Genomic DNA, 13,489 nt, shown 5'->3' with positions numbered 1-13,489 from the left:
TACTCACAAATTATTCCTTACAGACACAGCAGACCAAATGGGATGCTGGGGATGGAACCTTGGATGGTAAAGCCCTACCTGCTAAAATATTGCTCAAGCCCCAGTTCATATATATATGATTTTTCTTGAGGAGCTGAGGTCTCACTTCAACATCTCACCCAGTCTTGAGAGCTGTCCAAGTCACTGTTTGGGGGAAAATATGAAAGAAACAAAATCTTGCCTTTTAAAATATCTTGTAGTTTGGGCCCGGAGAGATAGCACAGCGGCGGTGTGCCAGGAGCACCACTGGGTGTGCCCCCCCCCCCCAAAAAAAAAGAGTCAATCCCAAAGCTTGTAGGTAGGAATGCTGGAAATAAAGAAGTATAAGGCCGAAGATAAGCACTGGGTGCTTATGTTAATCTGAAATGAGCTAGATTTGTGACAACAGAATCAGATCAGAGCTTTTTGTTTTATTTTGATTTTTTGATTTTGGGCCACACCTGGTGGTGCTCAGGGATTACTCCAAGCTCTGTGCTCAGAAATCGTTCCTGGCAGGTAGGGGACCACATGAGATTCTGGGTATTGAACCTGGGGCTGTCCCAGGTTAGCTGTGTGGAAAGCAAATGCCTTACTGCTATGCTATCACTATGGTCCCTGGATCAGAGCTTTTTTCGTTTTTTTTTTTTTTTTTTTTTTTTTTGGGTCACACCCAGCAATTGTCAGGAGTTACTCCTGGCTCTATGCTCAGAAATCGCTCCTGGCAGGCTCAGGGGATCATATGGGATGCCGGGATTCGAACCACAGTCCTTCTGCATGCAAGGCAAATGCTCTGCCTCCATGCTATCTCTCTGGCTCCTGGATCAGAGCTTTTAATATGCATTTTCTTAAATTTTTTCTTGTGCCTTTGACCTCTTTCATCATTGGCAAACAATCCTCTGTACTAGGGAAATCATGTGGTGCTGGGGATCAACCAGTGTATTGTATGTTGGCGTGCGCTTAAACAACTCTTTATTATTCCTTGGGATCCTTGATTTTTGTTTTGTTTTGTTTTCGAGCCACACTCAGCAGTGCTCAGGGGTTACGCTTGGCTTTGTGCTCAGAAATCACTCCTGGCAGGCTTAGGGACCATATAGGATAGCAGGGATCGAACTGTGTTTGTCCCAGGACAGCTGTGTGCAAGGCAAACGTCCTACTGCTGTGCTATCACTCCAGCTCCTATTATAATTATTATAATTATAATAATAATAATTATTATTATTTTATGGTGCTTTACTTTCAGCCCAACCACCTAACTTTTGGATCTTTTGTCTCCCAGCTCTCCTCAGTTCCACCTTCTCACTTCCCAGGGCAATGAGTGATACGAGATGTGCCCTTCCTGGTGCTGGTAACTGGTGTGGCTGTGAGCAGGCTGCAGAGGCATCACAGCCTTTTTTTCTGTTGGCAGGTACCTGCTCCATGCTGAGCATCAGAGAAGCAAAAATGGCCTCAGAGTGTCTGACAGCCTCAGCTCAGGTACATGAAGACTTTTCTTTATTCTTTGCTTTGGGGGGCTGGGTTGTGGAATTGGGTCACAACTGGCAGTGTTCAGGACTGACTTCTGGCTCTGTGCTCAGAGCTCATACCTGGTTCTGTGCTCCAGGCTGATTTTTTTGTTTGTTTTTGGGCCATATCCAGTGACACTCAGGGGTTACTCCTGGCTATGTGCTCAGAAATCGCTCCTGGCTTGGGGATCATATGGGACGCTGGGAGATTGAACTGTGGTCTGTCCTAGGCTAGCGTGCTTAAGGCAAATGCTCTACCACTTGTGCCACCTCTTCGGCCCCTTCAGGCTGATTTCTGGCTCTGCTCTGTGCTAAGTAGCTCAGTGGCTCCCAATATCTAGATAGCAGAGATCCAAACCTTTTATTTGGCCATAACTGAAATTGTGAAGGAATCAATGAATTCTGACAATCTTGCTCTCCATAGGGTATATGGGTACACACAGAGGTGTTTAAAGATACAGGAGAGATCTGGGGGAACTAAGCCTTTAGAAGATCCAATGCAGCCTTCTCATTTGGAACTTGTGAAGGTTCTTTTTTGTTCTGGAGCTATACTGTCAGGGCTTGGCTTGGTTCTGCAGTCAGGAATCACTCCTGGCAATGTTTAGGGAACCATATGGTATGCCAGGGATGGAATACGGGTTGGCTGCATGCCAGGCAAGAGACTTACTATACTATTTCTCCAGCCCCTCTTAAAAGATTTTTGGTGTTCCATGCTGTACCTCCCCAACTACCCTCAGAGACCAACTTCTCCATCTGGGACATGACCCCCTCCCAGTTCCCACTCTGGTACAGAGGCCCACAGGGACTTTGCAAGCAGGCAGGACTTTGCCTTTGCAGGAATCTATGTTCTTTTGGGATGTTGCTGTGTTCTTCAGTCAAGATGAGTGGCAGTGACTGGATCCAGCACAGTGCATTCTGTACCGAGAGGTCATGATGGAGAACTACAGTGTCCTGGTCTCACTGAGTATATATAGCGCTGTCCCTTTTAAGCCTTCCCTCACTTACCACATCCCATCTCAATGGCCTCTTTCCTTACTGCTTACTAGGTCTAGCCATGCCTTGCCCCTTCTGACCCTACCCCTCCTGAGCCCAACCCCAGCCCCTGCCACCATAGTCCCTATAGAATTGGTATAGGTATCTGGGACTCCAGGGTGAGGCCTCACCTCCATTCCGAACCACACCCCTTCCTGCCCTCCTCATTGCCCCTTCCCCTTGCTACTTGGAAAACTACAGCCTCCTGGTCTCCTGATAAAGCCCTCAGTGTGCAGTGCTCTCCAATCCCACCCCTTCTGTGGACCCAGAGGAAACATGGGTAAGGGGCATCTTGGCTCAGCTTTCTGTCTCCTACTCTTTGAGCTTTGCTCTGACCCCCTCCTGCATCTCCCAGCAGGTTCCCATTCAGAGGGGTACACGGCCAGAGTGTGACTTTCTTGTTTGTTTGGTTTGGTTTTTGGGTCAGGGGTTACTCCTGGCTCTGTGCTCAGAAATCGCTCCTGGCAGGCTCAGGGGACCATATGGGATGCCAGGATTCGAACCATCGACCTTCCGCATGCAAGGCAAACACATTACCTCCATGCTATCTCTTCAGCCCCAGAGTGTGACTTTCAACCTGAGATACCTCCTGACCAACTTCTATGTCAGCCAGGTGTGGGGTGGGAATTTTAGGTCTCCAGGCCAGGATCAAGCCCAGGGACTTGTAGGGCACCTGTACTGCAGAGCCTCCTTGCCTTCTCCAGAGCCTGTGGGGCTCCTTCCTGCTGCTCCCTCTACTTTCCAGACTGTGATCATGTGTGTGAGTGTATGTCTACATACCTGCACATGTATGTGTGTCTACACGCATATGTGATATTTGCCTCCCTCTGGTGTGTGAGTGCATGTATTTGTGTGAATTGGCCTTGTGTATCACAATAGAATCTCCTCTTCTTCCCACACAGATTTTTACTTTCTAAGTCAAAAGTGATTTTTGAATTACAGAAAAGGCAGGAACCCTGGAAGAGTAAACATGTCAGGGGTGCAGGTGGGCGGGACCTGTTGACTGTAGAGATATGTGGGTAAGATCTGTTTGGCTGCAGGGTGTGAGTGAGCAGAGCTCATTGTCTTCAGAATACGGATGGGGTCTGATGGCTTCTTGTCTGCTTGTCCTGGTAGGTGGGGCCTGCTGTATGCAGAGTGCGGTGGGTGGAGCCTTTTATCTGCCAAATCCTCCCTACCTTCTATCTCTTCTTGGGCCTGCCAGTCTTTGTTCCCATTGCAAGGCTGACCAACCATTTGATTTGTCTTAAGTTGGGAGAGTTTGTTTGAAACTGTTTGCCATGAGGAAGGTCAACTCACCAGTGAGCCTTTCAACTTGGATTTGGGTAAAGATTATAAATAAGGAGGATGCACTGGAGAAACTGCAAGGCCACGCAAGCTTACCCTTCAGGAAGGTCTCTGTGGCTGTGACAAAAATCTTCCTCAAAGGAGAGGAACTTCACAGGCTTGAAACTTAGAGAAAAATACTGTGGGAAAGCCTTTACTTCTCAGAAGATCCAGCATCCCTTCACAAGGAAGGAAACTGGACATACATCAGTATTCATTTCTCTTCAGACAGTTGTATGTGAACTTGGTATGCTGGTGTGCAACATCTGCTGGAAAGTTTTCCTCCATAGCACCAAAGGATCCACACTGGGGAGCAGCTCTACAGTGTCAGACATGCAAGAAAGCGTTCAGCCAGAGCTCGTCTCTTACCCAACCCCTGCATGTACGCACGAGCAAAAAGCCCAATGTATGCTGTGAATGTGGGAAGGCCTTCACTTCAGCTTTACCACATCACTCTTCAGCCACTAGCAAATGTACACAAGTGAGTGACCCTATGGGAAGACATTCAAGAGAAGCTCTTTCTCAGCAACCACCAGTGGATCCACATAGGTGAGAGACCGCACAGGTATCTTGAGTGCTGGTGCACCTTCAGTCAGCACTCCTCCCCTCATCCAGCACCACCACATTCACACAGGTGAGAAGCCCTATGAGTGAAACCAGTGTGGCAAGGCCTTCAACTTCATCTCCCAGCTCAGCTGGCACTGCTGCAGCCTCATGGGCGAGAACCCTTTCTGCTCTTGTGAATGTGTTAAAAGTCTTCAGTTACCACTCGGCTCTCATCATCACAGCTGAAAACACACTAGTGAGAAAGTCTTATGCTTGCAAGGAGTGTGGCAAGGCCTTAGGCCAGAACTCAGCATTCATCCAGTACCAGTGCATCCACAGAGTTGTGAGAAGCCCTTTCCCACACATGTGCTGAGTGTGGGAAAACCTTCTCCTGGGTGTCCTGGCTGCATATCCATGCCGGGACTCACACAGGAGAGAAATCGTATGTATGGAAAAACCTTAAGCTCGCACTAAGCTATCAGTACCCACTGGAAGATTCATACAGGTGAGAAGCCCTACAAGTGCAGCGTTATGACAAAGCTCGGCTCTGATCCAGCATCAGTGCATCTACACAAGAAAGAAGCCCTTATGCCTGCCAGGTATGTGGACAGGCAGAAGGCAGATTTCATCACTGATGATGCACATAAGGATTCACATGGAAGAAAAGTCCTGTTGCTACTGGGTATGCAGCCGAAGTTCCTCTGTGACCAACCACCAGAGGACTTACTCTGGATAAACCGAGCAGTCAGTGGGAAAAGCTCCCCATGGACAGGCATTGTTCCAACCCCAACCTTGTGAAGAAGTGCAAAAAAAGAAATAGGAATTTGTTGTGGATTGACCTCATTAGATATTTCATGAAACCTGGAACTCTGAGGGACATGAGGATAAGCTACAAAACACTTCTCCACCCCCAGTCCCAGGTGTTGATAAGTTATACTATAAAATTGCAACTTTTGGGACCTGGAAGATAGTACGTACTAGCAGGTAGAGAGCTCACGTTTAATGTGACCAACCTGGGTTCAATCCCTGTTATCCCATATCACCAGGAGTAATTCCTAAGTGCAGAACTAGCAGTAAACTTTGAACACAACTGTGATTCTTCTTCTTCTTCTTCTTCTTCTTCTTCTTCTTCTTCTTCTTCTTCTTCTTCTTCTTCTTCTTCTTCTTCTTCTTCTTCTTCTTCTTCTTCTTGAGGGGCAAAACTAGCAGTAAACTCTGAGCACAACTGTGATCCTTCTTCTTTTTCTTCCTTCTTCTTCTTCTTCTTCTTCTTCTTCTTCTTCTTCTTCTTCTTCTTATTATTATTATTATTATTATTATTATTATTATTCGGAAGGGTTTGGGTCTCACCCGGGAGCGCTCAGGGGTGACTGCTGGTCTATGCTCAGAAATTGCTCCTGGCAGGCTCAGGGTACCATATGGGATACCGGGATTCGAACCACCATCCTTCTGCATGTGAGACAAAGCCCTACCTCCATGCTATCTCTCCAGTCCCTCTTTTTTTTTTTTTTTTTTTTTTTTGTGGTTTTTTTTGGGTCACACCCGGCAGTGCTCAGGGGCCACTCCTGGCTCCATGCTCAGAAATTGCTCCTGGCAGGCACGGGGGACCATATGGGACGCCGGGATTCGAACCGATGACCTTCTGCATGAAAGGCAAACGCCTTATCTCCATGCTATCTCTCCGGCCCCAGTCCCTCTTTTTTTTAATGTTTTTTTTTTTTTTTTTCCAGTCTACACCCAGTGGTGCTCAGAGCTTACTTTTGGCTCTGCATTCAGGAATCACTCCTGAATGGGAACTATATGGAATTCTGGGGATCAAACCCAGGTCGACTGTGTGCAAGGCAAACTCCCTACCCACTGTACTATTGCTCCAGCCTCTAGGAAACATTTTTTCTAGAATGCAATCGAAGTACTATGCAAGCTACTTTGACTAAGGGAAACATTGTGAAGAATAAGGAATGTAAACTGGTGACCTGAATCTACCTCACTGACACTAAATTTGTTTTTCAATAGAATCAGGGACCATATGGGATGCTAGAGATTGAACCCGGGTTGGCATATGCAAGACAAATGTCCTACCCACTGTGTTATCACTCTGACCCTATAAATCTCAATTTTATCAATCAAGTGGAATCAGTAATCACTAATCATTAGTTGATTATTAAATTAGTTGCTTTTTTCATATAAGAGAATTTTTATTTTTGCCCTTAGAAATTTTTAATACTACACATTATACATGATTTAGAAATAAATTTAGAATAAATGTCCAAAGAAGAATCGTCCACTCTATTCCTTCTCTTTGGTCTGGTCACTCAGAAATATAATGTTATCAGCTATAATTGTTGTTGCTTGTCGCCTCACATTGTTTTTATCTGTATATTCACCATAGTCTACTTTCCCTTCCACAAATATTCGAGACCCCTTTTTCACATACTGATATGCCACATCTCGGAGGCCTGGCCGGAATACTGATATTCTATGCCACGTTGTCTTTTGACTGACATCACCCATCTGATATGCTTCATTTTCTCCCGATTTCCACATCTAATTTGTTGCTAGAGAAAATATCGCGACTGGGTTTTTTCCTTCCACTTGTCTCATCACAGGATCCTGGCCCCCTCGTCCAAGTAACTGCACACGATTCAGAGAGCGCTCAAGAACCAAGCTGCTGCTTGTTACCTCAGATTGGTGTCTTACAAACTGGTGAAGCACCTGTAATACAGGTCTTCGAAACATGGTTTCTAATGTCTTTTCATACAAATCTAATCTTTAGCCTTTTCCTGCCTCCACTTGCAACCAAGACTAAATTAGTTGCTTTTAATTGACATCAATTATTTACTTGCTGATTATCAGGGCATCTGAATGAGCATAGTTGAGGATGGCCATGCTCAAGTTTCTGGATGGGGAGCATTGTGGAGTGAGGAAAGGAACACGGCTGAATCACACAAAACAAACCCACACAAGCCTAGTGTGGAGAGACAAAAGTCAACATTTTCAACTTTAATAAGTTAGAGAATGAGGTGTACAATTGTCCTGGACAGAGCAGATGGCTGTGAAGTGCGTATGGATGGGGAGTGGAACCTAGGAAGGGTTTTTAGGGCACAGTGGTGGTTACAGCATAGGGTTCCAGCTGAGAGTGCTGGAAGAGGCTTATGCCATGTGCAAAGGTTCATGGCTATCCAAGGAGGACTGAAGGTACTTTTGCACCCCAGATCCCCTAGTTGGAGCCAGGGCTGATGCCATTCAGGTCCTTGAGCCCTGGGGCAGTCCCAGTCTTCAGAATGGGGGCGGCATTGTTCTTTCTTTCTTCCTCCAGCAGGAAACCCTGCCAAACCCACTTGGAGTACCTCTGGGGTATTATGGTAGCCCCCCCCTTAGTCCTGGCCTGTAGAACTGGCTAGTCCCCAACTTTTTACCTCTTCTCAGGCAGCACACTGCTGCATCATAAGGCAGCTAGGGCCAGGGGGGAGAGGACAGGCCCTGGTGGAGGTACCCGTTCCCCCTCATTTCTGTTCCACTCCCAATTTCTGGATACAGACACATCTACCCATGTTCAGATAACCTTCCCATCTACAGAAAGGGGACCATATCCCATAAGTGTTACAGTAGGGGGAGATGTGAGGGAGCTCCCACCCCAGCCTCCTATTTCCCTCTTTCTCCCAAAGCACCCCTTATTCACCATGCAGAAAAAGTGCCAGGAGTGAGAACAGAGGGTCTCCCACCTCTCAGCCTCATCTCAAGATGGTCACTCCAGTGGTCATCTGGAACCTCTTTGGGGAGGAATGTGGGGGTCCCATAGATAGAGTCAAGCTAGCGTCCTCTAAGCAAAGCAGCCCAGGGACATGCCTCATTCCCAGCGTGAGAAGTCAGGAGTTGTGCGGGGCACAGATTCCCACAATCTCCCTCTAGCCTCAAGCTGTAGATGGCAGCTGAGTCTGACTTTGCTCTGAAATCTCACACTCCTGCTGTAGGAGGGTGATGGTTTGAGTCCTTTCCCAGATAAGAGAGGAGGGGTAGGACCCACCCAACTGGAGATGAAAATGCAACCCCAAACCTGGAAGGTGGTGTGGGGCAGGGCATCCCACATTCTCCACTGTCAGAATGGCACCAGATTGTGGCTGGAGGTATCCAGACTTTCCTAGATTCCTGAACTTATTTTCATGTGCCCTTCCAGAATTTCCCTGACATCCAGATTTGGCAGGGAAGGCAATGATTCCACTCCCATGGTAGAAAGACAGGGACACCTCCCATCCAACCCCTCACCTGCCTCCTGGGGGCACACATAAATGAGAGATTGCAATATCCTAGCACTTGGGGCCCCAGGAATTGATGAAGGACATTCTGAGCAAATTGGGGTCCCTGGGAGATGGGTCATGCCTTTCTGCACTTGAGGGCCCTGGGGGGATGAGATATACCTTTCAGCACCTGGGGGAGCTCAGAGGATCTGAGATATGACTGCTAAGTACCTAGGGTTCCCTGGTAGGAATGATCCATACCCTTCCAGCACCTGGTGGTCCCTAGAGGTATGTGGGACACACCCTCTCCAGCACCTGGGTTCCCTGGGTACATTTGAGACATGTCCCCTCAGAACCATGTGGGGAGTGACATGGCTCTTCCAGCACCTGAAGTTTCCTGGGATATCTGAGACATACCCCCTCCAGCACCTGGGGGTCCCTGGGAGACTGAGACACACCCTGTCAGCATCTGAGGGTCCTTGGGGGCTGTGCCTTTCTGGGACACAGGTATGAAATGCCCTGGGGTGTCTCTCTTGAAGTTCCCTTCACTTTTCTGCCTGCTCTGCTTTCCCACACCCCCTGGGTTCTAGAACATTTCAGGATATAGATTGGAAATTGGCTTCCTCCCTGTTTCCTCACAGACCACAGGACCAGGCCAATCCTGAAAAGCGAGCTGGGGATCACTCTAGAAGCAAGAAAGAAGGGGACACCGGGGGATCTCTCTGCTTTATTGCATCTTTGAGTGCTGCTCCTCCCGCCGCCTCTTCTCCTCCATAAGCTCCTGGATGCGCCGGTTGCGGGTTTTCTCATAGCGGCTGGGCCGACGTGGGATGAAATTACCTATGTGCGGGCTGGGGGTTTTATAGGGTCCATCTACAGCATTGATTTCGGGATGCTCTTCTGTGGCTTTGGAACTTGAGCCATTGAGAGGAGCCTGAAGGAGGAGGGTGGGTGCTGGGTGGGTGGGCTTCAGATTTTCCTGCAGAAGGAGGGTGGGTAATGGATGAGTGGGCTCTGGATTTTCCCGTGGAAGAAAGGGGAGTGCTGAGTGGGTGGACTCCAGATCTTCCTGCAGAATGAGAATGGGTGGTGGGTGGGTGGGCTCCAGATCTTCCTGTGGAAGAAAGGTGGGTGCTGAGTTCTTGAGCTCCAGATTTTCCTGTAGAAGGAGGGTGGGTACTGGGAGGGTAGGCTCCAGATCTTCTTGTGGAAGTAGGGTGGGTGCTAGGTGGGTGGGCTCCAAATCTCCCTGAGAAAGGAGGGTGGGTGGCATGGAAGAGGGCTCCAGCACTTCTTGTAAGATGTCATTGTGCGTCCTTGGCAGTGGTGATGGAGGTGGCAGTGGCTGGGCTCGATCATCCAGGTGGGTCTGGTTTTCCTGCATACTGCAGGATTGGCAACAGAGCTTTTGGTAGCCTGGGATGGAGCAATAACGAGACAAAACCTCCATCTTACAGAACATGGACTTGTCCCCTTGGCAGCGAGCTTCTGCAAGAGAAAAGGGGACACATCACCAAAGAATGTGGATGGGGACTGGGAGGAATGGCAGCTTGATGGAGATGTTGGGAAGATCCCAAAGACAGTGCTGGTGACAAGCAAGTGCACGCAGGTAGTAGGAGTGACATTCCATAGGGTGCAGGCACCAAGCTTGAGCAGCGTCCCTTCCTCCAAGCAGATGCCCTGGGTGTCTCTCAGTGTGGGAGACAAAAGCAGGCCTGTGAGGGTGAAGAGCGAGCACCCAGTACCATGTGAGATTTCAGAGCAAAGCTTGACCCAACTACCATCTACAGCAGCAGCTACGACACAAACCGTTAAGAGTCCATTCTAAAGACCTCTATTGAGCAAGCCCCCAGCCCCTGTTCTCCCCACCTTGGGATTTATGCTTGAGGATGGGACCACACCAGCACTGCTCAAGGGCTACTTCTGGCTGTATGCTCAAGAGCTCTGTCTGGTGGTGCTTAGACAGTATTTTAGGGTCTGTGCTCAGAGCACCCCCTGGTGGTTCTCAGAGGACATTATGTAATGCCAGAGATTGAGCTAGGACTGGTGGCATGCAAGGCAAGTGCCTTTATAGCCTGGTTTATCTCTCTGCACCTCCCCTTTTGTTTTGGCAGACACATATAGTGGTGCTCAGGACTTACTCTTAGCTCTGTGCTTGGGAACAACTACTGGGGCTCAGGGATCACTCTTGGGTCAGATTGGAAATCACTCCTGGCTTTGAAATCAGAAATCACTTTTGTCTCTGTGCTCAGGAAGGGCTTAGAGGATCCTATGGGGTGCCAGAAATCAAAGCCAGATGGACCATGTACAGTCAAGTCTTCCTTCATTATATCATCTCTTTGGTGCCCCCCCCCCAATTTTTGGAACATATTTCACATAAAGGTTGCACTCCTAACCCACCCACAAACAGACATCAAATTTGCAGCAAGAATGAGGTGAAATACACTATTGACTGCCTTATTAATTCTTGATTTCAATGGGTCCAAACATAACCTGCCATATTTTTTACTTATTTGGGGGGCCATACCCTATAGTACTTAGAGCTTAGTTCTGGTTCAGGACTGGAGGCACAAGGAGGGGTCATTTCCATGGATGCTCAGGAAGTCATGGGATTCCAAAGCTTGAACCTCCCCCAGGCCCAGTAATGTGATTCCATGCACCCTCCTTTCTACTCGTCCTCTCTTCTCTGAACCTTCCTACAAGGGAGCAAGAGGTGGGGGGCAGGTTCACCACCTTTGATGAACGTGCTCTGCACCCACTCGCTATCTACTTACGTCTGATGAATGTTGTCTTCAGCAATTCTGGTAGTCATGCCTTATCCAGAGGTAGCGAGCGGGTCTTAGCTTCCCCCCATTGTCCCTTGTGAGTGACACATGCCATTTCCTCCATATCCCAGAAATTCATATTTTTGGGGGGGAAGAGGGGGACTTCCAAGCAGCACAAAGCAGGGTTGAGGGGTTATCACCAAAAATTCTTGCACAGACAGTCAGTCAGATTTAATGAAAAATAAAGGAGATCATCCTAGAGGCACAGCGTGGAAGAGAGAGAGGATCCTCCAGGGCTGCACCCAACAATGCTGGTTGAGAACCAGATTGTGCAGGAAAGTGGGGGGAAATGGACCGGGATCACTACCTTTACATTATCTCCTTGGCCTTAGATCTCCTTCCTAGCATCCACAGGAGAACTAAGGCCTCACAATGGACCCACCTCAGTCCTGGACCCCAGAACAGCTATTTTGGAAATATCCAGAGTGGAGACATTGCTCCTTTGCTGAATTTGAGCGAGCTCTCTCTCTCTCTCTCTCTCTCTCTCTCTCTCTCTCTCTCTCTCTCTCTCTCTCTCTTTCTCTCTCTCTCTCTCTCTCTCTCTCTCTCTCTCTCTCTCTCTCTCTCTCTCTCTCTCTGCAGGAGACTCTCCTCATTCTAGTGCCCCTGATATTTCGTAAAACAACCTCCCACCCATGTATAGTTTAAGGGTGCCCAGAAATCCACTTTCTTTTTCTTTTTTTTTTGGGGGGGGGGCACACCCGGCATTGCTCAGGGGTTACCCCTGGCTGTCTGCTCAGAAATAGCTCCTGGCAGGCATGGGGGACCATATGGGACATCGGGATTCGAAGTCCTGGATCAGCTGCTTGTAAGGCAAACGCCACTGTGCTATCTCTCCGGGCCCAGAAATCCACTTTCTGGGGACGTGGAACTCATCTGGAAATCAGGCCAGGTAGCAGAGAACTGATTTGGTTCATTTCCTGTTTTTGCATACCCTTGTTAGTTGATAAATACTTAATTCAGGAAAAAATAGTGAACAAAAAAAGCCCCCAAACAAACAAAAAGCACTGGACTCCCCCCACCCCCAATATACCACTCACCCAAGAAATGGGTCCTGTCCTTAGATCTGCCCTGGAGTCATCTCCTGCTTTTCTTTTCCTGGAACACCCTCTTCTTATTTATTTTTGGCCACATTCAGTGATGCTCATGGCTTACTCCTGTCTCTGCACTCAGGAATCACTTCTGGAGGGTACTTGGGGGACTATATGGGATGCTGGGGATTGAATCTGAGTTGGCTGCATGCAAGAAATATGCCCTACCTGCTGTACTATTCCTTTGGCCTCAACCTCCCTCCACTTTGGTGGAGGGACTATCCCCATACTATAGGATCAGAGATTTGCAGCCCATCCTCATCTCTGCTAGTGGCCAATTTAAGACTCAATTTTATTGGTGAGTGTCTGGATGCTCTTTCCATTGAGACTACCCTGGGGCATGACTCAGATTTCTGAACCAGGGAGCTGGAGGCCACCTTACCACTACCACAAGATCTCAGTTACTCCACACAGGCCTCAACCTAGGTGGTCTTCTCTTTTTTTGTTTTTGGGCCACACCTGGTGGTGCTCAGCAGTTACTCCTGGCTCAGAGTTCAAGAACTACTCCTGATGGTGCTCAGGGATGCCGGGGATTGAACTCAGGTCAGCCACGAGCAAGGCAGATGCCCTACCCACTGTGTTATTACTCTGACCCAAATCTCCATTTTTTTGGGCACACCTAGTGATGCTCAGGGTTCTGCACTCAAGAATCACTCCTGAAGGGCACTAGGGACCTTTGGGATGCCAGGTATAGAACCTGGATCTGCCTTCTGCCAAGGAAACACCCTCCCTGCTCTATTACCGCACCAGCTGCTCTGGTGGTGTCTTTTGCAGAGTTGCATGGTTCAGTACAAATGATCCAAGTGCAAGAGCATTACTGTAGGGTGTCTTCCTGGGCTGGGAAGATACTGGGGTGGGTACTCTAATGCCTCAGTGGGGTCCCAAGTACCTCCCTTACACCTATCCAAGCCCAA

At 48.4% G+C, this 13,489-nt stretch overlaps 2 protein-coding genes across 2 annotated transcripts in view; both read right to left on the bottom strand.

The window, feature by feature from the left end:
• Positions 1-6,598: 6,598 nt before the first annotated feature.
• On the bottom strand, positions 6,599-7,219 carry LOC126015711 (single-stranded DNA-binding protein, mitochondrial-like). Its single transcript, XM_049778330.1, is given in 1 exon segment — positions 6,599-7,219. A coding segment is annotated over 1 exon segment (450 nt). The 5' UTR covers positions 7,161-7,219; the 3' UTR covers positions 6,599-6,710.
• Positions 7,220-8,868: 1,649 nt separating this feature from the next.
• Positions 8,869-13,489, bottom strand: part of ADAMTS2 (ADAM metallopeptidase with thrombospondin type 1 motif 2) — a 175,635-nt gene continuing 171,014 nt past the window's right edge. The window contains exon 28 of the mRNA XM_049778439.1: positions 8,869-10,147. Within this exon, the coding sequence (XP_049634396.1) occupies positions 9,387-10,147 (761 nt within the window). The 3' untranslated portion in view covers positions 8,869-9,386. The remainder of the gene's footprint in view (positions 10,148-13,489) is intronic.

This window comes from Suncus etruscus, chromosome 8, assembly GCF_024139225.1.
Source record: "Suncus etruscus isolate mSunEtr1 chromosome 8, mSunEtr1.pri.cur, whole genome shotgun sequence".
Classification (NCBI taxonomy): domain Eukaryota; kingdom Metazoa; phylum Chordata; class Mammalia; order Eulipotyphla; family Soricidae; genus Suncus; species Suncus etruscus.
The sequence above is the reverse complement of the archived record's forward strand: the minus strand, read 5'-3'. Positions and strand labels throughout refer to the sequence as shown.